The sequence below is a fragment of the Pelecanus crispus genome, chromosome 6 (assembly GCF_030463565.1).
Source record: "Pelecanus crispus isolate bPelCri1 chromosome 6, bPelCri1.pri, whole genome shotgun sequence".
Classification (NCBI taxonomy): domain Eukaryota; kingdom Metazoa; phylum Chordata; class Aves; order Pelecaniformes; family Pelecanidae; genus Pelecanus; species Pelecanus crispus.
Window position 1 is genome coordinate 1,142,504 of NC_134648.1, and position 26,549 is coordinate 1,169,052.

At 52.1% G+C, this 26,549-nt stretch overlaps 1 protein-coding gene across 1 annotated transcript in view; it reads left to right on the forward strand.

Moving 5' to 3' along the window:
• Positions 1–9,872: 9,872 nt before the first annotated feature.
• CCDC9B (coiled-coil domain containing 9B) overlaps positions 9,873–26,549 on the forward strand; it is a 48,118-nt gene continuing 31,441 nt past the window's right edge. The window contains exons 1-5 of the mRNA XM_075713186.1: positions 9,873–9,947; positions 21,606–21,719; positions 23,317–23,421; positions 24,171–24,233; positions 24,629–24,793. Of these exons, the coding sequence (XP_075569301.1) occupies positions 9,873–9,947; positions 21,606–21,719; positions 23,317–23,421; positions 24,171–24,233; positions 24,629–24,793 (522 nt within the window). The remainder of the gene's footprint in view (positions 9,948–21,605; positions 21,720–23,316; positions 23,422–24,170; positions 24,234–24,628; positions 24,794–26,549) is intronic.

Genomic DNA, 26,549 nt, shown 5'->3' on the forward strand with positions numbered 1-26,549 from the left:
GCTGCGAGGAGCAGCTCCAGAGCAGCTTGTATTATGTGGCCCAGCAGGAAAGACTGAAACCTGGTATCTGCTGAAAAGATTGGCTGGCATTAATGCGATGACAAGGACATGGGTGCTATTTCCTTTTCTTTCTTCCTGACGCTAAATAATAATATGTGCAACAGTAATGATAATAATAAAGCCACGGGGGCTGAACGGATGGTGGGAATAGGCTGAATTGCAAACATCCCACCGCTTCTGACAGACAGCCGCATCTTACAGCTTTTAGTTTGGCTCAGCCCGACGTGTGAACTCCTTGTCTGTGAAGCGGGGGTGATCACACTTCCTCGCTCCCACAGCTTGGCACGTTTCCTCTGTGGCCTGCGAGGTATTCGACACATGGATTAGTTTTTTTCAATCGCCCTTACGCGGGGCCTACAGCAGGGCTCACGCTCGCAGCTAGCTGCGGAGCACGGCGCGAGGCAGTCGGTGGGGCTGCCCGCGTCCCGCTCGGGGCTGCCGTTAACGCGGCCGGGGCTGAGCGGGTCGGTCGGTACGTCACGTTGGGGTTTGTTCACTCTTCGGCAGCGCAGGAGCTGGCTCTTCGCCATGGCAACCCACATCCGAGACCTGCCAGCATCAGACGGGTCCAGCTGGTCCCCAGTGTCCCTCCGAGAAAAAATAGCAAAAAATGGAGGTGTAGGGTCAGGAATATTAAAAAAGCCGACAGACGGTAATGGATACATGTGGAAAAGAGAAAAAAGCTGGTGAGCAGAGAAAGGGGAGAGGGGGAAAGGAGAGGGAAAATATACGAGCAGGTGAAGGGGAGAAAGATGCGCTGGGGGTGTTGTTAAGAGGTGGCTGAGGGGCGAGGCTGGTTCATGAAGCTGCTGTGCCGCAAAGCACCCGCTGCCACCCAAGACAGCAATTTTCTGCCGCTGACCCTGAGAAACTTAGGGGATCCATCAACTGCTCCTCATTTCATGAAAAGTATCCAAGAGCAGGAAGCCTGCTGGCTCGGGGCTTGAGCTCCCCAAGCAGGGCTCGAAACCTCTGCTAGTAAAAGGCAGAGGCAGGGCAAACATCTCCTCTGCACCTCACACCCGCTGTCTCCACAGGAGGCAGGGTGAGGCCCCAGGGAGGAGAGCTGGTTATTTTTGGCACTAATTGGTATTTGTGGCAATTGAAGACAGATTTCTTACCTCTCCTGCTTGACCTGTGAAAGAGGTAAGAGAAAAAAAACTTCGCATTTGAGCTTTGATATATTTTTTACTTGAAGCATCTCTTTTCTTCCTTTGGTATAGCTTATTACTTCTCTTGTTACTTACTAGCCCTCCTGCTCACCATCCACTTGCATTTCTTTCACAAACAAAAAGCAAAACATTGTCTCTGCAGCTCTCCTCTGTCTCGAGAGAAGCCTGAGTCAGAAGTGAGCGCTACACTTCACTTGCTGAGTGTGCAAAGTCCCACCAGTTTGGAGGTTCCTCCCTCTCCCACCAAAGCCAGTAACAAGGCTCCCTTTGTCTTTAGGGGTACAAGCCAAGCTTTAGGAGTACAAGCCGGGCGTAGCCTCAGAGAAGTCTAAGGAGGCAGAATAAGGCCTTAGCTTGATGGGCTGGCAGACGTGACCAAGAGCATTTCCCAATGCATTTGCTTTGCGCTACAGTCACAGTTCAGCGTGGCTCCTTTCATGGTGCCCTGTCTTAGCATGGTTACTTTCAACACAATTCGCTTTCCTTCACCGTAAATCAACATTTCCCCAAGCAGAATTTAGCTGGGTTCACACTGTCCTGACTCCCGTTAGCTCAGCATTTCACACAGCAGTCGTGGCTGGCTCAGCGAAGCCCACGCAGCAGCCGGGCAGGGCAGGGTGCTGGAGCGTGGCGATCCTGGGCTCGCACTGTTCTGCAGTCTCTTGGCTGATTGCTAACATTTGCCATCGGCTCTTTTGGCTCGGATCGCTTCGCTTCCCCTCCACTGATGCTCTCACAAGACAATCCCCCTGTGCTCTGCCCTTTCTGCTATTGCTCCTGTTCCTCTTTGGACCGTCAGGAACAGGCAGCGACACGTCCATGCGGATCAGGAGGTGTTGGGTCCTGATAGCCGCTTTTGCTACTTATGCAGTGCTAGCATCGCCCTCTGAGATAACTGTATCTCTAGGACTGACATCATGCGTCCTCAAGCCTCCAGAACCCCTCCTGCCACACTGCAAATATAAATCTTTTTGGCAAGGTGGACCTACAACCTGCTGTTGAGTCTTGGGCATTGGTTTTGGCATCTGTTTCTCCCTCTTGCTGCTCCAGGAGACGTTTCAGGGTTTGGCCCCTTTGGAAGCGCAGGCCAGGCTGTTTTGTGGTTCTAAACTACATAACTACTTGTTAAAGACTACGCTGGCTGGGATCCCTGGGATGGCACAGCGAGCAAAGATGATACCTGCCCCTGGAGCTACATGTGCTCTTCTTCCCATGGCTGCCAGTCATTTTTAGTCCCTATCTGACATTTGGCTCCCTCAGAATAGGACAGAAATAAAAAAAAAAATGTCAGCAGCAGCCTGCAAAAGAAAGCCAAGTCTTGGGCAAAACCTGAGAGCATCTCAGCAGCAGCCAAAGGGCCCCTTACCTGAATCTGTAATTGTTGTTCAATACAGGAGGTGACCAATGAAGAAAAATGAGAATAGGGTAAAGGGGATAAAAAATGAAGCTGCTTTTATTGCAGTTGAAGACACCTCTTTCTCAGCCCCCATGTGTGCAAGCGACTCACGCCAAACGCTCTATGCCAAGGCAGGTCCTGTATGCAAAGAGGCTCCTGTTCACAAAACCGTCACCGAGCTGTGGGCTCAGACTTTAAAAACTTTGAAGCTGGACTTAAAAACCAGAGAGCACTGTGACGGTTGTCTCGCTCCTCTACGACACAAACCATCGTATTTCCATCAGTCACTACGTCGGTAAACCTGGGAGCTGCTGCACTGGAGACACACACATGGGCGCTGCCTAGCTCGGAGCGGAGCAGCTCCCATCGCCCGTCAGTCGCGTGAGCTGCAAGGCAGGCAAAAGCTCTGCTGCTCGGCAAGCGGTGCTCTCCTGGCACCCAATCCACTTAGGGCCCTGGGGCTTTACAATAGCCATTTTGGTGGTTTGGTGGATACCCCCAGTACCTGGGGCAGGAAAATGAGATGGAAATACGACCTGCACACTGGTACTTCTTCCAGTGAGGGCAAATCCTCAGGGTTTTGCTTCCCTGATTGAAGCAATTCACAACAAGCAGCGCAAGTGTGTACACACCACATGGTTATCCCCCAGCTGAGGCATTTCCACCAGCCGGTGGAGCCATGTTGCGCAGTAATGCTCCAAAACAAGCCCCTGCCTTTCTGGCCAGACACCCGCTTGCTGCTGCTTCCCCGCTCTGCTGTGTGTGTCTGGCTTTGCGAGCAGCCAGTGCCAGCACAGAGAAAGAAACAGCAAGTCCTGCAGTCCTTCTGGCAGCTGATAGAACAGACTGCTGCAAACACGGCTACGTTCGTGCTGTGCCATCCACATCCGAGGAGGGGGCTGGCAGGGAGCAGGAGCTCCTCCTAGACCTTTGCCTGAACCTGCAGTCAGTGCTGGGAGGGAGCGGCTGTGGTGGCCAGAATCCTGGAATCTGGGAGTCCTTTTCCTCAAAATCTGCGTGGCTCTTGCCCCTGCCCTGCAGCAGCAGAGGAGCTGCCTGTGCCCATCAGCACACACCATCGGCCAGAAGCTGTTGTTGTCCCCAGTGCCTGCTGCCATTTAGAATATTGGCCAGTTTGGTAGAGCAGATCTCAGTGCCATTCTAGGGGACGCATGTGCTGATCCCGAGATTTCATCCCCTTATGGAAAAAAACCCAAGAGTGAGCAGGAAGGATGAGCAAACAGGGCTCCCAAACTGTTTTAGGAACATGAATGATGCCAAGACAATTCCTTCAAGCTGAGACCATCCTTCATCCAGAGGGATGTTTTCTTCCACAGAGCCTGGCAAACCACGGTGGGTGAGTCAGCAGGACGGAGGCAGAGGGGTCTGGATCAGCCTCTTTGGGGGGGGATGCACCCCTGCCTCTCCTGCTGCAGGCAATGCAGCCCTGGGTCTCAGGAAAACCACAGTCCAGGCTGACTGCTTGCAATGGTGACACCGCCACAATGCTTTGGACAGTGCAAAAATCGCTCGTGTTAGGAGTTTCATGGTCAGCCAAGCCCTTGGAGTCACCGTGGTCAAGGCACGGCTGGAGATCACTGTGCAGCTGCGTCGGTTTGCAGCAGGCTGCCGGTTTCCAAGCAATGTCCATGTCTCGCAGATCTGCAGCCAGCTACGTTCAAACCCTGGCCTGTCACTGCTCACTGGAGCAATAAAATAGCAAGCGTATTTTTGCTCCTTAAAGCCAGCGACAGCGTGCCAGACACCTCCCGTGCTGGAAGATTTCCACGGGTACAGCAGCAGCAGTCCTGGCCTCTTCTGCTTCATAAACCTCCTGTTGTCTCAGCCCGTGAAATCGCTTCCTTAGCCAGAGTACGGGTCCATGGCGGGGCTGGTGCTGCGTTAGCAAATGGAGCCCCACTCACCTTCACCGTACTGAGCTTATTTTACAGGTGAACGTAGCTACCCACCTTCTGCAACTTCAGGAGGGTTTAATTTAGAGGTAGAAATGCGCTTTAGTCACAGTTTGAATGCCAAGACCTGAGTCAGACCTGTTTATCCGAACAGTCACTGACATCTAGGCTGACGTTGATGCCAAAACCGTTGGCGATGGGTGCCTAAAGAGAAAGGCCTAGATGCGTGCTTGGTCTCCTTTATAGAGCCAGCCTGATTTGCTGCTGATCTGCTGCGCCGGCAGCATGGCATGAGCACTGCCGTTGCACACAGAAGGACATATGTCCCTGCAGACGTTTGCACTCAGCAGAGCCCGTCTTTTTCCTCCTTGCAACTCCATTTACATGAGTCAGATGAACTGGCTCCACGATTGTCTTTTTCTGGCTTGTAGGTGCACTGATGCTGTGAAGTAGAAATTTCTTAGAAATATAACTACTGAAAAAATAAGATTTAGTGCCTATTTGTTCAAAGCCATTTGTGACCACTGTGTCCTGGGATGGGCTTGGAGGAGCTGTCACCTTCCACAATTTGCGCAAAGTTGTCTATGGCAATAGGAAGCATCCTCCACAACGCACGAATCGGTATAAGACACGAGATTTCAAAGGCACTGAGGAATCAGGCTCACAGGGCAATCTGAATGGCCGGTCATTATTTCTGTCCATCACGTGTGCCCAGGGTGTGTGCTGGCACATGGCCCACATGCAGCGCAGGAAGGAGAGGTCTGTGCAGGACCCTTCTCTGCTTCTTAGGGTGACTGCGAGGTTCCTGCAGTGCTGGAAACCTTTGAATGGCTGTTGACACAACACCATGGGCTGAGAAGGTACCAGGCATATGGCAATTATGTTTCTGGGCACCGGTACATTGCAAACTGCAGCAAATAAGACATGTGATGAGTTTGCTGTGTGTTTGAAGGGGCAGGAGGCCCATGGAGACTCAATGCAGCATTGTCTTGGCAGGGAAAATCTCACTGTAGATGTATTGTACCATTTTCTGCGGTGCCTTGTGCTGGGAGCGCAGCCACATTTGCTCTGAAGCAGCCCATATGCTCACACCGTTTCCCAGCATGACTGACAGTGAGCCAGTTCCCTCGGAGCATCCTGAGATATCCCAGACTGATTCATCCTTTGTGCGTAAATATTCTTCTTATGAGAATTTGGGACATAAGTTCTCAGCCTGGGGAGGGACAGAGAAGACATTGGGGTCTATCAGCATACCTTGACTAACTGTGTCTGTTACAATACCTTCTTTAGCTTCAAAAAGGTTTGAAAATCACGGCTGACTTAGTGGAACTGAGGATCTGGCCAACAGCCTGCACAGCATGGTCCTGCCAGGACTCAGCTGAATACTTGTATGAGATTAAACACTGCAAAACCAGCCATCCCCTTTCCCAGGCTCCTGCAGTTCACGAGACCCACATTTCCCACCTGATTCTGCAAAATATGCTATGTGCAAGTGTCTCACAGCACACTAAAGCATAGCATTGAAATACCCATGTCTCTGGAGTATAGGAAAGGAGATCTGGCCATGACAATGTGCTGAATGGGGCAAACACCCTCTTTGTAAACCTAAGAATAAATAAAGGTGTGGGACCACTTATCTGGAACAGGTTGAGTCTTCAGGAAAGCCTTGGCATGGTGTTAGTCACACATTCTATGTCTTATGCCCATCCCAGAAACGGGAGTTTTTCCTGTGTGCTGTCAGTCATGATTCGCAGCACATACGAGGTCTGCTAAAGGCGGAGAGGATGCTGTGTGCAATGCGTGACCCATATTGCTAACACAGCCTTCGATTCCCTCAGCTCCAGGCAAGAGCAGCAAGCTAGACGTAGCCTCAACAGAGACAGCGATGGAGGATATGAAGAGCCTATGGAGCTTTTGAAGTAAGCCCCAGCAGATCCAAGAGACCTGAACTCTCAAAGTGAATAAATGTTCACAACCCTCTCCGTATGAAGATGTGGGAGGAAGCAGGACATGGCCGAGACTCATCGTGGCACCATCCGTCCTGGTGGAGAAGGGAGCAAGCCACAAATTTTCTGCTGTATCTATTGCATCTCCGCACGCCCTGCTTTTCTCAGATTGTATCTGCTCCTGGCTCGATGCAGGTAGATTGTTGCTGAAAAGGGAGTACTGCAGGTCAGTGAGTCTCAGGCATCAAGTTTTCATTCCAGAAGGACGGGTTGTTAATAAACGTGGCAAGGAGTACACCGGGAGGCACCATTTGCTGGCAATACCTGGGGTCTCTACGCTGTACAGTGGTGCAACTTTGCACAGAAAGGGGATTTTGATTGATGCTGTGGAACAGGCAGGCAAGAGATGAGCACATTCCTGCTGTCTGTGGATCTGGGCACTTTATTTTGGAAACACAAAAAGGACCATAGCTCTGAGATTTCAGATTACTAATTCTTTTGAAACAGGAGATTTGCTGGCTCAGGGCTTTTCTTGTGAAAAAAAGTCTCTTTTCCTGAACTGACATTTCTGCAATGGGGGAAAAAAAAAAATCTTATAAAAAACTCTCCAACTGCCTGAAGTATTGTTAGATGGAGGTCGATATGCCCTTGGAGGTTTCTCTCCCCTGCTTTGCATACAGCCCTTCTGTGTCAGCAGACGAAAGTGTTTGCATTCAAAACGTTTCTGCGGAGCCTCCTCCAAAGGCAGCCGTGCGATGCTCGCTGGTGCACACAGCTCTGGCGTCTGCCTCTCAACCTGGAGCTCTCTCCTCCCCTGAGCTCACTTGCTTCGTTAACAGCACTGCTTGCAGGAGGTAACGAGTGCCACCGGCTCCCGTGGTTTTGCCTGGTAGCTTTGCAGGCTGATACGACCTCTGTTATCACCAACCGGCAAACACAGCCGAGGTATCAGTTACCAGGAGACTCTCAGCTTTGCTAATCTAATTTTTCAGTAGGCATGTTTGCCTGAGAGCTCCAGGGAGTATTTAACCGTCTGCCCTCCTGCTCCAGCCCTGTAAAGAGGGGACTGTGTTGCTCCTTCTGCTGTGGCAAGGCTTATTTAAGGGGTTCCTGCTCTCCCCTTCCTCATTGGGGTGTGTTAAGGCAGTGCTAACAGATTTAAGGACAAGAGGAAGTCTCAGCCTGTATGAGTCTGTCCATGCCGAGGAAAAGAACATCAGATGAATGACCAATGGTGTCAGCTAAGAAGTTTTAACGTGGGGAGAGCTTTTGATTTTACAACCTTATCATGTCATTCTTTGTCTTGGTGAATCTAAGCTTTGCCATAATGCCTTCAAAATAGGAATATTACAGTCTTGCCAAGGATGAGTTTAGATTCCAGCCATAAAAGCTAGTTGGGAAAACCTAGTGCTAGCAGGCCTGGTTTCCCTAAGATCAGTTTGGTGGCTCTGGCAGGTTTCTGGACTGTTGTGAATGTGATGATCAAAGCTGGAGTTGGGAGCAGGACCAGGTGTAATGAAGGACCAAACAACTACTCTGACATACAACCCTAATCCTGGCTGTTGAATGTAGCACTAACAAGATCTTTCTCTCGGCCGGGAGAAACTCCTTCTGCCTGTGCAGGGCTGGCAGATCCCAACAAAAGATCGAGACATCCCCTCCTTGCGCGGCTGAGCTGCCAGCCCCATTCCTGATGGTTGTTTTAATTGCTGATCAGAGCTGAGCGACCGTTAACGTTCCTCCCGTAAGGCACTTAGCGCACAAGCAATTCTCTTCGCCCTCCGAGCCTTCGCTGATGTAACATGGGCAGCAGCTGACACCCGCCCAGACCCAATCCATCGCGTGCCCAGGGCCATCGCAACCAGAGAATTAACCATCAACCAATCCCTCAACCTGCATTCAGCCACAAATTTGCCCTTTTTACTTCATAATAACAACCCTATCCCCACTCATACCACAAATACTAGCTTTACATCTGGATCCCGCAAGATTACAGCTGGTCTGGCTCCTGCACGGTCTGCTGCAATGGGAGGAGAACTCGAGCGAGCAGAGCTGGCTGTGAACTGCTGATCCCTGCCTGTGCCAGTCTCATCTTAGCCCCAACAGCACTTGCAGGATTCAGCAAGAACCAAGCTCTCCTGTCCCAATGGCATCAGTGCCAGTGAATCAGTGTCATCCAAGGATGACCCGGTTGACAATCTGGAGAGGAAATTGGCCAAAATGGCCCATTTCAGGAGGATCAGAGCCATGTGGGGATGAAAAGCAGTTGTTTTGGCTCAAGAGCAAGTAGGAGAGCAGAGGGGGAAGGTTCCATCTCTCAAATGGTTGAAATGTTTCTGCTTTTTTGGGTTAGAAACTGAGCTTCAGAAATGCTCAAAATATTTCAGCTGATATTTCCAGAAAAAGGTATCTTTAAATGTTTGTTCCAAACCTTTTTCAACAACAGGTTTAAATAGCAACAGGTCAAAGGAAGGGTGTAATTTAATCAATTCCTTCTGGAGGTACTGAAGGAAATGCAGTATTCCAGGGAGAAAGGTGGAATGGAAAAAAATGGAATTTTTCCTTTTTACAAACCCAATTCTAAACCCAATATTTTAGCCCACCCTAATCCCATGTGTTTGGGCTGCACAGTGCCCCTGGCCCTGAGCAACGTGCTTGGCCACGCTGCAGGGACCAAGTCAGAAGGACCAACAAAACGTCGACATTCCCAGTGGAGGGCCACCTCGCTCAGGAGCTGACACAGAGACCTGAAATGGATGCCCAGAGAAAGGTAAGAACAGGGCAAGTGCATATGATGGCTCCTCAGGAGTTTTGCAGGGGACTTTCTGAGTGTGATGTGATGTGTTCAGTTAGGAAACCTCCCAGGAGTAATTGTGTGGTCTCCTCTTGGACCTTGGTAAATGTCATATGAATTTATCACAAGCTGAGCCTCCTCAGCTTGTGCAAGGGTTGAAATAAGGCCAATGTGTCTCAGCTCTGACCCTAGCTGGGAGAAAGACCAGCCTCTCTAGCTGGGCTTTAATTCACCCTCTTGAATCTTGATTTCCATCCTGCTGGAGCATAGATTATTTGCAATTTCAAGAGTTTTCTGCCACTTGAGTGAAGTACTCAGACAGCCAGGCATAGCGCAGCAAGTGTCTGCAAGCGCTTCATGCACCTCCACCCTTTCTCTCCACCCAAGTATTAATTATTGTTGAACTAGTCCTTTAATATTTAATTGCCACCTTGACTCCCCTTTTCATCTCCTCCCTTCTCAGGCGTCTCTGTGCCTCTTGCAGGCTGGCCCCTGCGCTTTCCCTGGGCTTGTCCTTCAAATCAGCTCCACACCTTAACCCTCTGCACAAGAAAAGCCTGTCTCCCTGCGAGCTGAGCGCACACCGAACCCATGCAGCATCGGTGCGATGTGATGCCGCTGGAGTCCATCAAGAGCCTTCAATCTGGTTTAGACCCTGGAGCCAAGGTTGGTCTCTGGAGTTTGCTTTTGAGTCCTGCTGGCAAAGGGAAGTGAAATGGTTTGTTAGGTTTTAATTGAGCTTGGTTGGGATGAGAGGCACTCATGGGCCTGGAGAACAGCCGCTGGATTTGCCACTTCTTTCTTTTGGTGTCAGACTGAAAGTGGGTCACCTTGCCAGTGGTGTAGCCCCAAAGGAGCCATGTGTTGAATAATTTTGACTTTTTGTAGTTCACAAAGGGCACATGACCGTGTCAAGAGCCAGCTGGCTCTTGACATGCTCATTTGCAGCTTGCAAACTACAAGTTACAGGCCACTGGGCTGCCCACGTCCTCCTAGATCTGGGCTGAAGCCATGGGCTGGAATGGGGAACCTCCCTTGTCCCCTGCTGATGACAGCTTTCACCCAGGGCGAACCAATTGCTGTCTGCAGCTCCCCATGCTTTCCCCAAGGACTACATTTCCATAAAAGACGAAAAGAACCTGCCTGACTGGCTGTCCCGGCCACTCTCCACAGCCTGGCACCCTTCCCAAGGCTGCGTCGTGTGTCCTACATCTGCAGGCTGGGGTAGCAAATGGGGTCAGCAAACCTGCATTTGGCCCTGCTGTGCATGTCTGGAAGCGGGACGAACTGAGAGGACAGATCCTCTTATCATTCGCTCAGCCTATAACTACTTCAGAGGCCCAACGCTAGAACTACAAGTTTTTCAGGTGCAGAAAATGTCAGGTGAGGTGATGAGATCATGAGTTATTTGAGGTGGCATTAGACGTGGGTAGGCACAGATCTCACCGACAGGACTCGGGGCAAGAACTGACAGGCTGGGATGATGCACAGGGAGGGGGAAAAGGGGGGACAAACTTGTCCTCCGCCGGGAACAGGGCTGCTCTGCACCTCCTGAGAGGTTTCCGTGCTGGTGCTATGATTGGGAAGTACCAACAGGCAGCTACAATCTTCACTGATTTTAAGCTGGGCCAAGGTGCCATTATATCCTTTAACTAGCTTCGGTAGGTTTCATTTTAATTGTATATTGATACATTTAAAAATGAACATCTCAGCAGTCCTTTCATCCCTATGAGTCTCTCCATAAAGCCAGTTTAAGGTTTCTGGCTGGTCCCTCCTCCCAGTCTAGGGAATATGCTGACCTTTCTCCCGGCTGGCTGGAGGAAACGCCTCAAATGCCGTTTCATCCTGCAGTTGCAGCTGGCTGAAGGATCAGAGCAGGGGCTAAGCAAGGGAGGCAAAGGAGGGGTTTGCTTACTGTGAGGAAGTTTGCTCTGTCGTTGATATGAAAGATGCCTCCAGGCCGCCGGGAAACTCGTCTTTGATACACTCCATGTTCCCATCCCTCCCTCGATCCGGCAGGCCTGGAGAGGGGTTGTTAGCTCTGCTCAGGAGCCTCGGGCAGCATGACCTGTGAGTTCATCGCTGCATGCTGCGGTATGCAGGAGCGCCTCTGAAACTCGGCCATGCGGCTTATCTGCAGTCCCGATACATGATATAAAAGCAGCCTCCCCAAACAGCCAGACTTCAAGCTCCTTCTACAGTGGGCTTTTTGGCAGCTGGCTCCCAGCTTCTCCCAGCAGTTACCGAGTGCCATCTGTTGACTAAATAGCGGTCATGCAAAAAATGGAGAGAAGCCAAGACGAAGATGGGTGAAGTGCACTTGGGAAAAGTGGCAGCATGGGACCGAGTGGCTTCGGAGGACTTTCACAGGGTGCAAAAGGAAAAGGAAGGAGGGTTTCAAGCCAAGGTGGTTCCTGCGGGTGGAAAGGCTGATGAAAGGATGCCGGGAATGCTGCCCGCGGCAGTCAGGTTTGGGTTTATTGAGGAATCAGATTCTTTCCTTCAGCCTTTGTGTAAGGCAGAGAGGTGGAGAAGAAACATATAGGCTTGCTGTCAAACTGTGCGGCAATACTTTCTGCAAGCTGCTGAATGCAGTTCTGGAGCGGGGAGATGGTAGACTCCTGTCAGCGATGGTTCTTTGTGCTGAAACCGGGCAGGGAGAGGCTTTGCAGCGCACAGCTAGAGAAAGGGACTATTTCACCATCACGAGCACAAAATGGACACATCATTGCTCCGATTTCCTTCCTTTGCCCCAGAAAAATCTCCAGCAAACTTTGCCCTGAGTGGAGAGCAGGGGCTCCAAGTAGGCAGCTGGAGGCTGTGCTTAAGGCAGGTCAGCCAAGCCTCTGTGTGGCTCAGCCCTGGCAGGGCAACGCTGCAAAAATCCCCTTATGTCCTCTTGATTCCTCCAGCTTTCTGGCTTTCCTGAACGCAAGCCGCTGTCCGCTCCCCAGGGACTGCTCCTTCAGGGGCTGCCAACAGTTAGCAAGAGCTGATGCATCCCCTTGCCGTGAAGCGGAAACTGGAGAGCCAAGCTGGGGTATCTACGCTGGGTACGCCCCACGGCTCCGGCACTGAGTAGGCTTCAGAGATGGCACAAGCCAGCCCATAGCAGTCAGAGCACAATAAAGAGCCCAGAATCAGGCCATCCTGCTTATTAAAGGTCTTCTGGCAATTTTAGAAGAATAAAGGGATTAACTCTGGGGATGGTGGACAGATTCGTGGGCGATTAATTAACCTGGTTTCTCCAAACATCCTTCCTGTCGCGCATGGATGTAAGACACACTTGCTGTCTGAAGTACTCTCTCAAGTTGCTGTATGTTGGGAAATAGCTGCCACCAGCTGCCTGAGAGAGCAGTTCTGATGTGCTTCAGCCACCGAGGTGGGGTGCTCATGTGAGAAGGATTCAGTGTGTCCTGAGGTCCTGCGGGACCCCCGAAATGTCATGCAGCCCATATGCCCTTCTCACTGGAGCAGGAGACTGCTCCTCTCCTCCCCAAGTGGCAGACCTCTGGGTATTGGTGCTCCCTCGTGCCAGGATGATGGTCCTGGCGGGCCGTTACCCTGAGGTACGCACGGACCCCAGGGGAAGGCACTGCAGATCTCGGGAATGACGCTGCACTTAAGAGCAAATCAGAGTTTTTGACAGTTCAGAGTAAGCCCTCAAGTTGAGGACAGCCTTGGTGTTACTGCAAACCTTTCTGGCCGTGACACCAAGTATAAGCAAACATATGTGCATGTATATAACCCCATAAATCTCAGCATATTTATAAGATTCTGCTTTCTACATCCTGTGAGAGTCCCAAGAGCACAAACAGGTCCCCAGACCAACCTGTCCTGCCCCACTACTGAAGCTGCAGATGCTGCTCCCTTGGCTGGGCTCTTTTGCCCCTGGGTTTCTGTGTCCGCAGCGTTAATCGAGCTTTCATCTTCTCATCGGTCTCAGATGACAATGCAGAAGTAGATGCTTGTCATTTATGCCACTCAGACATGGTAAAGGACAGCTGAGAAATGTCAGCTCTTTGTGTCGAGGGCAGTGGAGTAGCCGACGCTGCCCTGGAGGGAACTGCAGCTCTCAGAGACATCAGCAAAGGCAAAGATATTCTGGGGCTCTTCATGCCTCTTCATGGCATTGCTCATTGCTGGAAGAGCTTGGCCACACCATCGATAACAGCAGAGACCTAGGATGCCACGGCTATGCGGTCTGTAGAAACTCCTTGCGAGCACTTAGCTTATGCCTTGACATCTTGGGCATGACACGGTCCCTTAGCTCCTGTGATCCATGGGTAGGACAATGGACCCTGCTGCACATGGTGCTTCCCCTGCAGAGAACCTGGGATAATGGTGTGGGTCTCTGTGTTAACCTGGACCCGGGCGTTAGCTGGGTGTGCAGACTGCTCGAGCCCAGGAACATGGCCACCACACAAACAGGCTAATGCACCGTCGCTGGAAAAAGTGTTTCCACATGAACACTGACTCAGCCCAGCAGCATCTGCTAGGGCTGACCTTGTCCCTCCGGCCGCCAGCCCAGCCAAAAATGGGCCATCACTCCACCCTCACAAGGGACTGTGCCGGCTTGGAAACTCAAGGCACCAGCATCTTCCCAGCCGCCCTGTGTTCTCAGGGCATGGCTCCACACCTCCTGCACAGGCTTGTCCATCACAAACCTCTTGCCAAGCACCTGGGCTCTAGCAAAGCTCTTGTGTCTTTTTTCCCAATTTTCCATCCACAGCAGAGTCTTCATTTCCTTCGTCAAGCCTGAATCCAGAGGCACTGCCTGGGAAACGGTTTCAATCTCCTTTCATCATTTGAGTAGCTACTAGTTAATATGGGTCAGCCTTTCCCTCTAAGTGCTTTTACTAAGCCATGCTTCCAGCTCCTTTAGTGCCTTAGCCCTGATCTCCAACAGCTAGAGTTATATGCAGAGGAGGGGCCAAATTCAGAGTTCTTCAAAGCCTTTTGAAGTCTTCCCTTGAACCATGCTGGATTTTGGATGGAACTTCTTGGGTTTTGTGAATGGTTGAGCTGCTCAAAGGTCTTAGAGGGGATAGGTACCAGCAGCAGACCTGCTCCTTTTTTAATGCTACAGCGTACGAACATAGCAGGGCCCACATTAAGGTGGGGGTGTGCATCTGTCCTTGGGCAACAAAATATTCCTGCGTGCTTCCATCTCCTGTTCGCCTCTCGCCTGATCTGGGTCCCTTGGAGGTTGAGGGAGAGGGCAGCCAGTCTGCGTTGAGGGAGGACACAGCACACAGCCGGGACATGGTGCCGAGATAAGGGCTTGAGCGCGGCAGCCTGAGACCACAGCAGACGAATGCTGCCTGCTTCCTCAAAGCCCCGCTATTTTTGACTCTTCGGGGGGGTCCTTTTGGCATTTTGACTTACTGGGGGGCCCTCTCCTTTGACTGCGTACTTTCTGCTAGTCATGGTGCCGGCTGGTAATGCCCACCCCACAGCATCGCTTCTGCTCCCTGCCTGAAAGAAAGGCACATTTTAAAAGCGGGGAAATCATTCCCGAAGAATACTGAAATTAAACAGGAGAAGGGTAAATCCGGCACTTGTTTTCCCATGAAGGCTCATGCACATACGCGCACTGACGAGACATTCAGGACCCCAGATAGTTTTCCCGATCCCCTGCCAGGCATGCAACTAGCCGTGCATAACAAATAACACGACCCCATGAATGGCTACGAAGTGAAGTCAAGCTGTTTGCCTGACCCATTTTTCATTGTTCGCCTGGCTTTTCCCACTTCGAACGAGGGCTTGTGGCATCAGGAAGTTAAAAGGAGTCAGGAGGGGGGAAAAGGGGGAGTGTTTCTTTTTAAAAGAGAGTGAGATTGGAGAGGAGGACACAGGCACTCAAAACCCTGTCTGTGCTGGGTATATTAGGCAGCCAGTGCTCTTGGCTGGGAGCCCAGACGAGGCTTTTGTAATCAAAACATGATCTTGTATGCTGTGCAACCAGTGCTGAGAAAGGCCGTCTGATGGCTCTCCTCTTTTAGCTCTGCTCTGGAATCCGCCGGGCTTCGCCGCCGATGTCCAACATGCACCGAGCTGTGAGTGCCGCCTTTGTGGGGCCTGGGAGGGGCGCGGGGCGGTGGGGTCCCTCACCCAAAAAGGCCACGAAACGACTTGCACTCGCTTCCTTCAGGGTGGCCTTTCGGTGGCTGTCGCTTTGTTGTTCTTTTTCCTCGCCTGGCTGCCAGCAGGCAAGGGGAGCAAACAAGCCGTGCCGCATCGGGGAGGGGGGGAATGCCGGGGGGGTGGATTTTGGGTGCCAGGGTTTGCATGCCCATCGCCGGGGCAGGTTGCGGTGGCTGGCTCAGGACAATGTGCCTCCCGGGAGGGTGGGAGAGCGGGGTAGATAACAAACAGAAACGCAGGCAGAGCTGGATGTTGCCTATCCCGGCGAGGGTTTCAGCTGCAGCTGTCAAGCCAGAGGATATTTCTTAAAAAGAGCAGATGCATTTGCTTACGCAGAAGAGAGCTAGCTAAGGGCCCCGCTCCTCTCTCCTCTTCCCTCCCCCCCACCTTCTGTCTTTCTCGCTTTTCCAACCCTGCTGCCTCCCAGGTCTCTCGCTGTAGAAGCAGGCGATCGTAGAAGTATGCGGGAAAACACTGCATGCAGAGACAGTCTGGAGCGAGGCATCCCTCCAGACCCGGTGAGCTGCGTAGCAAGCGTGTGTGCCGCTTAGGAGTGGGGGGTATGACGGAACGAGATGTCATCATTTAATTGAAGCATGAAGCTGCTCGCTTTCCGTTTCTCCTTTTGTGACATTTTGATTTGCGATAGAACGAGGCCTCCCGTTCTGCGGCTTCATTGCTCTGCCTTGCTATCGGGGAGGCATCGGGCTCGGGGGCTTTCTGATTCAAAGCCATCGCACGTTTGTTCTGCCAAAGCCATTTATAACTCTCCCGTCGCTGTGTCATACGGGCACCTTGGCTCCCCGGAAGAGCTTTACCCTGGGGAGGGCACGCCGTAGCCACTTTTCATCCTGAGCATCAGCTTCAGCATGGGCTGGGGCGGCGGATTCGTTCCAGAAGCGGAGGAGAGGGCACGTCCCCCTGTTATCGGCTGGCTCGGAGCGGCAGCTGACGAGCGAATGCTGACTTGGCTTAACCGTACAATGGGAGAGCCCCTGCGAGCCGGTGCGTGGGCTCGAAACGCCGCTCGGCGCTTCTGCACGCAGCGGGGCTGCTCTGCGGCCCCGGGGTGCACGGGCAAGGGACCACCTCTTGCCCGCAGCTCCCCAGCGCTTGCTGAAACCGATCGTGCAGACAGAAATACGTTAATGGCTTCATTAATAAAGGGGAGGAGAAGTGCTGAACACCAGCAAAACTTTCCTTCCAGTGACTTGTTTCCAGCTGGAAATGGAAAGACCCCCCTCCCCCCCGCACTAGCTGTGTTGCAACGTAGACAAAATGCTGACAAATGTGCAGCCTCACGCGGAGAGGGAGAATGGCCTGACAGGTCTTTTCCATCTTTTGCCTTTGAAAAGAGAAGAGCACAAATACAACCTCTGCAGGAATTTTTAAATTCTTCCTGAGCCGGCAGCTGTCAGTCCTCCTTCAAAGGAATTTGAAGATGAAAGGGGTGTGTTTGAGGGCATGCACCACTTTGATCCCACCCTCAAGCAGCCAACACCCCAGCACTCGGCAAACAGCAAACCTGCCAATTTAGCGCTCACAGAATAGCTTCTGTTCAGGTAAACGCTGAATTCAGCTTTAATCAGCCTTGCAAAATGGCCATGAAAGTGTATCCACCCACATAGACAATATACTCACCTGTCGCGTCCCCAGATGATTGATGGCAATGGAAAAGTGTGTTTCATTCTCCCGCAGACCCTGACAAAATCTCATTGTCCAGCAGGAGAATGTGTGGAGGCGGTTTAAATGTCCCTGTTGTTCCACCTGAACGCAAGCGCGTGCCTGTGTCCTGGCAGAGCGGCCCTCGGCGAGGGCTGTTAACTCGGCCCTGATCAAACACCCCTCCGCGGGGATGCGAGTGAAGATGCGCTTGTGCAGGAGCTGAGGTCTGCTTTAGCAAACCGGTTCTCCTGCCTTTCCCCTCTCCGGTTTCTGACATCCAGCACACCTCTTCTGTGATGGTGTCATGTTTTCAACCTTTCGTCCCTTTTCTCCGAGGAACATTACCTAGGCAGACTTCTCCCCCCATCCGTGGCCCTATTCTTTGCAGATCGAGCACAGATCTGCTTGATTGGAGCTGAAGCGTAGTTAGCTTTGGGGTTTTGTTCATGCAAAGCCCTTGAAAGGAAGACCTAGCATTGCAGGGATGAGCGGTGATTCAGCAGCTGGATCCCTTCCTTTGAAGGCAAGCGCCGGCCATGCACGCAGCGGATGGTTTGCAGCCCTGGTTCCCGGGAGGCCTGTGACACTTTTGGAAGAGCAGCGATCCCAACCCCTGGCTGGATTCCCACGTGCTTACCTAGAATTGTTTTCCAAAGGGCCAGGTGATGAAACGTGCCCACATTCTTACTTGGTGTCCATCACCCAGGTAGCTGAAAACCTTCCCACGTTAAGGAGGTAATCCCTACAGCTCATCTGAAAACCTGTGCTTTCAAATGGGCAGGGTATTCCCACCCTGGAGAAATGCTACATGGCACACAGACATCAAGGGTCAGGTTCACAGCGCCTTAATTCTGCCTCACTCGATGCATTGTCGCGCTATAAACACATACCTCTTCAGGAGGCTGGAACTGCGGTACTGGAACTCTGTGGTACTGGGTAGAGTTCACAAACGTAGCTGGGAACGTGGAGCTTTCCCTCCCCTGGGCTATAGCATCTGTGGTTTTACTCTTTGCCTTCAAGCCTTGGGCTTCTCACATGTTTGCTCGGTTTAAGGAGGGCCGCGTTCGACAGCACCCCTCCATCCCCTCCTCCGGGACCTCCGCTGCTCCAGCGTTTCCTCTGGCGATCTAATTAGGACCGGGCAAAAGGCAGCTGAGGTCTCCGGGGGAAGCCCTCTCCTCCCAGAAAGGCTTCGCAAGCCCGTTGGCTCCCGCTGGAGGCTGGACCTGGGTCGCCCGGCTGCCTGGCCTGCTGCCCGCAGGAGGGCACCCGGGGTCCGGCGGGTGTCAGACCCGGATCCCGTGTCCCCAGCTGCCGTGGCTGGCCCCTGACGTCCCCTTCCCTGCAGGAGGTCACACCTGCTATGTCATGATTAATGAAGGAAAAAACCCCTCCTGCCTGTGCGCAGAAGCTCTTCCCAGCCTTGAACGCTACAGAGCCTGTGGTGAAGGATGTTTAGATTGGATACTAGGAGAAATTTCTTCGCTGAAGGCGTTGTCAAGCATTGGAACGGGCTGCTCAGGGAAGTGGTTGAGTCCCCATCCCTGGAAGTGTTTAAAGGACGTGCAGATGTGTTGCTTAGGGACATGGTGTAGTGGTGGACTTGGCAGTGCTAGTTGGTTGGACTTGATGATTTTAAAGGTCTTTTCCAACCTAAACGATTCTATGATTCTGTGCTTCTGGGGATTTTGCCCTTGGGATGGGCACAGCCAGGAGCGCCAGCCCTGGAGAAGCGAGGGCAGCAGAAACACTCACTCGCAGGGCTGCAGCGGCGATTCTCTCCCGTGAAAATGGGGAAACCGACAGTTGTCTGGAGGGCTGTGGCGGTTTTATGAGGAATTTCTTAGGAAGCCAACAGGGATGAGCAAAAAACATGCCCATGCATCGCAAGCAAAACCACTTTACTGTTTTGGGGAATTTTAATCAATTTTATTTGCCAATTAACTACCTACTAATGACCGATTCTGGTTTTAAAGAAAAATAAACCCAAATACACACACTCTTAGGAAAAACACCCCTGCTTCCCTCCCGGCACCGCTCCTCCCCTGCGCCATTTTTTTGTTCTCCGTCCTCCTCAGCATGGGGCACCCCGTCCCTTCAGCAAGGCGAGGGCAGTGTCGGCGATGGGGGTCAGTGCCCGGTGGCTCCCCCGCCGGCAGCAGCCCCTCGAGGGTCCCCACTCAGGCGGGCCTCTCTCCTCTTCCTCCTCCTCCTCCTCCTCGTCCTCCTCCTCCTCATCCTCCTCGTCCTCCTCTTCCTCCTCCTCCTCCTCCTCCTCCTCCTCCTCCTCCTCCTCCTCCTCCTCCTCCTCCTCCTCCTCCTCCTCCTCCTCCTCCCAGGGGGGCCTTTTTCTTCATGACCCCTCTCCTCTGCAGGTTCCGCAGAGGCCATTGCCTGCCCTGGGGGTGCGGAGGGGCCGCGCTCCTCTGACGGCTCAGGGGCGCCACGGGCTCCCCTGATTGGTTCAGAGGCCCCACGGCCTCCCCTGATTGGCTGAGTTTTGGCGGGAGGCCTGTGGGGAGAGCCGGCTGGAACCGGCTGGAACTGGCTGGGAGTGGCTGGGGGCAGTCTGTGGCCTCCTCCATCACAGGGCACCCCCGCGGCCTGCGGCCCGCTACCCAAACCTCACCAGTTACGCCCAGTATAGCCATGCAGCCGGGGCGGGTTTAGGCCCAGCCTGGCAGTGGCTCTCAGGGTAGCACGGGGCTGGGGCTGGGAAAGCTTCCGAGGCTGGGGCTGAAGGTGGGGCGCAGCTTTCCCCCGGGCAGGCCCCTCTCCCTGCCCCCGGGGCATGGCTGGCCGCGGAGGTGCCCTGGAGCAGGGCCTGATACTCGCCCCAGGGGCCTCAACAGGTCCAGGGCGGGATGGTCACGCGCGGCACCGGGGCCGCAGGGAGGCAAAGCTGGCCCCGGAGGACGCTGGCAGACATGGACCTCTTGGCCAGCCCTTGGGGACCGACCGCCAATATGCCTTTCCACCACACGCTGGCTGTTTCTGCTCCAGATTGATTGTATTTTAGAAGAGGAGAGGAGGCTGAGAGGAGACCTTACTGCTCTCTACAGCTGCCTGACAGGAGGGGGCAGTGAGGTGGGTCTTGGTCTCTTCTCCCAGGTAGTTAACGATAGGACAAGAGGAAATGGCCTCAAGTTGTGTCAGGGGAGGTTTAGATTGGATATTAGGAAAAATTTCTTCACAAAAAAGGTTATTAAGCGTTGGAACAGGCTGCCCAGAGAGGTGGGGGAGTCCCCAGCCCTGGAGGGGTTCAACAAACTGGCAGAGGTGGCACTTTGGACCATGGTTTAGTGGGCATGGTGGTGTTGGGTTCATGTTGGACTGATGATCTTAGAGGGCCTTTCCAACCTTAGTGATTCCTAGTTTTACTTTTATTAAAAAATAATCCAGCCACCAAGCGAGGAAACATGAAATTAATTATTCCTCTCCCCTTAACTGGTTTAGTGGTGGACTTGGTAGTGTTGGGCTAATGGTTGGACTGGATGATCTTAAAGGTCTTTTCCAACCTAAACGATTCTATGATTCTATAGGGACACAACCCTGAGAGTCACCTGCAGGAACAACATGTAGTTGTAGCAAGATGGGTGATGGTTTTGTTACATTTGCTTCTCGATTCCTCCGAACTTTCCCGGCGCTGTGGGCAGCCTGCATCGTGCATGGCCGCTGGATTTGCTGCAGTGCTCCTGCAGCAGATTTCCTGCGGAGGGCCAAACGCAAAGGCCTGCCTGGGGTAGCCTGTTGGTGGTTAGGGTTGCGATGTCAGCGAAATAGGTATCCAGGCGTGCAATGCCTGCTCAGAGATTTGGGGTTCCTTTCCTCCCCTCCTCGGTCTCAATTCGTCTTACTCAGCTCTCTGTGTGAGTGAAGGAGAGGGAATATGAGATCTCTGCAGCATGCAGATGCCATGCTGATAAGGAGAGCACAAAAACACTGTTTAAAAATAGACCTGCAGTGCCTTGGAGATCTCAGCCTTGCCACCTTGCTCTTCATGCAAACACCAGGCAGAGTCAAGATGGTATGGATCGGCTTGCTGCAGTGAGTTGATACTCATCAGCATTAATTTTCACTGGACACTGCTGTCGCTAGAATTTTAAAAATCTGATTTGTTATCCCCTGTGGTAACAAGGTGCTCTGTGAATGTAAGGAGGGGAACTGATGTGCCTGAGAGCACCCGAACCAACAGCAGGGAGAGCTGTCATTTACTGCATGCACCTAAGCAGGGTGTTAACTCTGGAGCCTACCGACAGCCATCAAAGTGGGACATCAGCTTTTTGCTCTAACTAGCTCATTGCTGAACAAAAATTGTAAGAAAAGAAATGGTCAATTCTGTCAGGAAAAAATCAATTTATAAGATACAGTATTATTTTTAACAGAGAACCAGGGGGAGAAATGGCGGGGAAAGACTCTACCACTTCCCACCCTGTCCAGGGTAGACAGGAGGAGGAGGTTTTGTCCTGTTGGTGTGACGACTGAGAAGAGCTTTGCTCCTTCTGTTTTCAGGATGCTGCTGTGGATGATGCAGTGTTAAGGAAGAAAGAGCAGAAAGATGTTGAACTCGATAAGAAAATCTTGGCTTTGCGGAAAAAGAATGAAGCGCTCATACGAAGATACCAGGTGAGTCTGCAGGTTCCAACCTTCCCCAGCTCCGTTTTGGAGTCCTCAGCTCAAAGTGTAGAGAAAATGGTCAGCAGGGTTGGAGTGACTTTGTTATCTATATAACATTTTCACATCGGAAGCATTCGGAGCAGGTGGGCAGAGCTCTGCCTTTAGCTACGGCTCCTGAATTGAATTGGAAGGCAGGCTTGCTGACGCCTGCCTTGCTGCTGCAGTATCTCCTCTCGCCCTACCATCTTCCTCTATCTGCATCACACCTTTCCCACCCCTTTGCCTCATATTCCCCTTTTTCCTTGTCTGTCCTTCCCAATGTCTCATGCTTATCCTCTTGGATGCATGAGAAGTTGCGTCCTCAAGACATTGATAGGTTTATCTTCCCTGCTAGGGCAATGGTATGGGTTGAAGCTCTTCCCTGGCCAGTCCCAGTGTTTCCTTGGAGCACAAAGGTGTCCAAAAGAGTTTCCATGAAAAAAAGGAAGATGAAGGCAAATCAAGGCTTTAGCAGCCTGCTGGTTGCTGCAGGCTTACCCTCTGAATTAGGAGGAAGTACTCCAGCTACACCTCCTGTTTTTTTGATCCTGCCTTGGCCAAGAGAGTCTACCCAGTGGCCTGCAGGAGATATCCAGCCTGGCTTGTATGAGCTGGTTTGGGTGACATTGTGGTAACCTGGAGCTCTCTCTGTGCTTTTAACCCTTCTCCGTGAGTGTCTGCATACGGCAGTACAGAGTAGGACAGCCTGAGGGTACTCCTGGCAGAAGGGTCCCCCTTGGCTTGTCTGGGATATTCTCCTGCCTGTGCCCAAGGCCACTTGGCTTTAGGGGCTCTTTAACATTTGCCAGCTGAGTGGGCAGTCTCGAGTTTGACAGAGAGCCATGCTGAAAACCCGAAAACCCACACAGCACACTTCATGGCTTGGATCCAGAGCTGAGAGACTGGTGCTCTGGGCTGGGTCTTGCTTAGAAGACATTTCCTTTGATACCATAGGAGACATTTTGGGCCTTTTCTGGTGGCAGCAAAAAATGGTACCTAGTGGGAAACTATGGGAAAGATTGAATGCCACAGGCAGCTGGGGGAGAGAAGCTCTTACCCCGTATGAAATGCTACCCACCTGCCGCCACCGCTTGCCTTCTAGAATAGTAGATAGCCAGATCTCAGCCACCTTCCCTTGGCCACAGATGATGCCAGACTGGCACAGGGACCATGGTTCCTGTGCACGGCCCTCCCTTTCTGCAGGCCCAGTGTGTCTCCAGCCTCCCCACATGTCCTATACCAAATCTTTCACAAACTGATCATCTTCCCTGCCTGTCAGGAAGGGATCCCTGTCCTCTCTCCTTGCTTCCCATTGCATGTGCTGAGACCACAGTGGGTACTCTGAGTCAACAAGAGGTTTACTAAGGTGCCCGTGGCACAGGGACAGGTAATGCAAGTCACAGCCACCTGTGACCCCTTCCAGGGGCACACGGATGGGACACAAGTTGGTCCAGTCCCTCTTAAGGGTGGAAGTGGGTCCATTTAGGAGAAATCCTAAACAGGGAAATGGACAACATCTGTAGACATCCAGGTACAGTCTGATGATAAGGATATATATATGTTTCAGGAAATAGAAGAGGACAAAAAGCGAGCTGAGCAGGAGGGAATGGCTGTTACCTCCAGGAGACCCAAGCAGGATGGACTCACTATCACCATCACCAAGGCTCACAACGTAAGTGCTTCCTCTCCTTCACCACTGGCCAGCTCTCGCTCCAGTCCTACCTCAGCAAATTGACTTTTCTGAAGGAGATAGCCTCCACAGCAAAGCTTTTTCAGGCATAGGACAGAGCTCCCAAGCGCTCACGAAAGGATGTAAAAACTCTGCAGAGATGTGTGCTCAAAGTGATTTTAGCTGATCCACATAAATTTCCAGCCGTGTGCAGGCACCTGTACCCAAGCACGCAGAATTAACAGGCAAATGAAAGAATGTGTGAACAGGCATGGGTCCCAGGTGTCAACATCGCTGCAAATACGTAGGCAGAACGTATCAGGTGTATGTGTGTCATCGGAGGCATCGGGAATGCCTCTGAGGATGCCTGTAGGCTGGGCAAAGTCCTGGTCTCCTTAGGCCAGGAGTAAGCAAAGCAAGTAGCCCTCAGTTGCTTTGGGGCTTCCCACAACTGGGGCAAGTGCTGCAAGTCCCAGGCTTCCTTCCTAACTGGACCAAACCTGTGTCTGACAAGCCCTGTCCGCCCCTCCTGGCAGTGTGGGGCTTGGTAAATCACGCGGCCAGTCCCGCTGTAACCCCTGGGCGAAGTCCTCTGCCAGAGCGAGCGCGGAGCTTGCTGAGCCAGCCCGCCCTCCTTCCGTGCCCTCCTGGGTTGTTAGATCCAGGCTGGTGCATTGCTTACTTCTCAGCCACGCCCCGGCCCTTGCTGTTCTCTGGAGGTGCGCTGTTGCACACATTTTTCTCTCATACAGGACCTGAAAGATGCAATTACCCAGACTGAACACTATGGACAAGATAGCCCAGCCCTCTCGATGGTGAGCACCACCCTCAGGAGCCATCCACTTGGCTTCCAAGGCCGTCTCCATCAGGACTTGGGCTTTCCCGATCTAACTCAGAGTGCTGCAGAAAGAGATGAGGATGACATTTGTTTCCTATAACTCTGGCATTTTAGTCTGAAATGTCAGATTTGTAAGTGCAAAGGATTTTCCAGACCCGCTGTAAATGTGGGTTTCGCTGCTGAGTGGACAATGAGCCCCTTGTTCCCTAGGAATGTCACGGCACCGTGCCGGGCACAGAAAGCTTCCTCGGGGCAAGGCCTGCCTTTTCTGTAGCTGGCCTCCCTGCTCGCGTGCAGGTGTGTTTGGGGAAGGGAATCGCATTGGTGAGCCGAGGGGCCTGGATTTGCTAACAGAAGTGATTCGTTTTCCAGGACAAAAGGGTGGTGAGCGAGAAATGGGGGAGCCCCTGTCCTGTGAGCTCTGGGTTCGGCATTGGCAGTGAAGAAGAGGAGGAGGAAGAGGAAGCAGATCATATGTTCACATTCAGGATGGGGAAGAGGATGCAGCTGGCTGTTACCATGGACAACAAAGCCAAGGTGAGCAGGGAAGGGGATTCCTCTTACACTGCAGCCTCTTGACTTACAAAGGGGCTTCTGTTCTGCCTCTCGCTCGAGCTTTCTGCTCAGCGTGTCCCCTGGTGTCTCGTCTCCAAAGGGAGTAGTTCCCTTCCCGCTCTGTTTCCCTCATTTCTCCATCCTTCAGCACAGCCTCAGTCTTCATCTCGAGTTGCCACGCGCTTTCCTCCCATGTCTGATTCACAGGAATCAGCCCCCAGGCCTTGCTAAGCTTCCCAGCAGCTCCATCCAGCCATGCGTAGCCGGTTCCCTTTCTGAGAGATTAGTCACCTCATTGCCCTCCTGGGCCAGCGGCGGGTTTGTTAAACCGAGTCACTGTGCCTGGAAAGGGGATGGAAATAAGTGGGAGCTCGGACAGATTTAGCTGCATTACTCCCCAGCTATTCCCAGGGAGGCAGTGATGTTTGGTGGTAAAAACAGCATAATTTCTCCCTGTTTCTGTGTTCCCGAAAGTCCTAAATGCCGAAGAAAAAACAGAGCGACTTGAGTATCTGTTGCAGCTGCCAACGCGATGGGCAGAAAACGTGACCCAGTATTTGCAGACTTAATTAAAAATTGTGCGAGAAGGCAAATGTAATTGAAAATGCTACTTCATTTTTTAAATCCCAAAACATCCCCTCCTGGGCGCTACCCCGTCCCTTGTGGAGTCTGTGCATCTAGATATAATGATCCTAATGGCAGCTCCGGCATGTCGGGACATTTGCCAAAAAGGGTTTGATAAAACTTTGGCAGTTAGTATTGGCAGCACGTCCAAGGAAGTACGTGCCTGTATGAGCTTCACGCTCTTATTTTCTTCACTGGGAGTGTATCTCAGGGGACTGATCTTGTTCTCACTGTAGCTAGTGAGTTTGATCACTGAGAAAAATAGGAACAAGGATCAGAAGTGCCACCTGCTTTGGGAAAATGTAATATCTGCGTGCGCAGAGGCACCTGTATGGGAACTCGGGGAAGCTCTCCAGTTAGCGAGTCTCTGGAGGGGGATTATCGCTGCAGGTGGTGTTTCTTGCTGTTGAATGCGTTCCAAAAGAATACAAGAGGCAATCTTATCTATTTATCGATTAAGACTAAGGAGACACCAGTGAGACCATGGCAGACGCAACACCCAGGTGAGCACAGCCCCTTTGCGCTGACCACGCCGATGTGCAGGAGACAGAAAGCCTGGCCCTGCACCTCGCGGGGACGTCGGGGCGGATGAGGTCAGCTCCTGTCTCAGTCACAGCAGCGCTGGGAAAAGGAAACAGTGGCAGCAAATGGTGCTCCCCTGGGTCCCCTTTTAGGCACAGCAACGTGCTTGGCCCACAAAATGGGAGTGGGCTTTTTTGAACTGAGATGCAAGCCAAAGACGTTCCCCAGGGTAATGAAGCGCAACCCCACCCTTCCTGCTACCCTGGTGCTTTGGGGTAAGAGCGCTGAAAACTTTGGCTGTAAACAAAAGGCAGAGAGACATTGCTCCCTCTGAGGCAGCTTGGAAATATTTTTCTGATTTTGTGCCTCGAACGCCTTTTCATTTCTGTTTCTCCGTGACCTAGTTACCCTTTCCTTCCATGAAGAAATGGGCCACAATCACTGTGCCATTATAAAGTCATTATATGTTACCTTGAAGGAATCAAATCATTTAGGAAATAATGCACCTTTCAGAATGATTTTTCAGGAGAAAGGGACTGAGGCCTCTCATTTCCTTTGTTCCAGATAGATTACCGGTAGCGCGAACATCCCC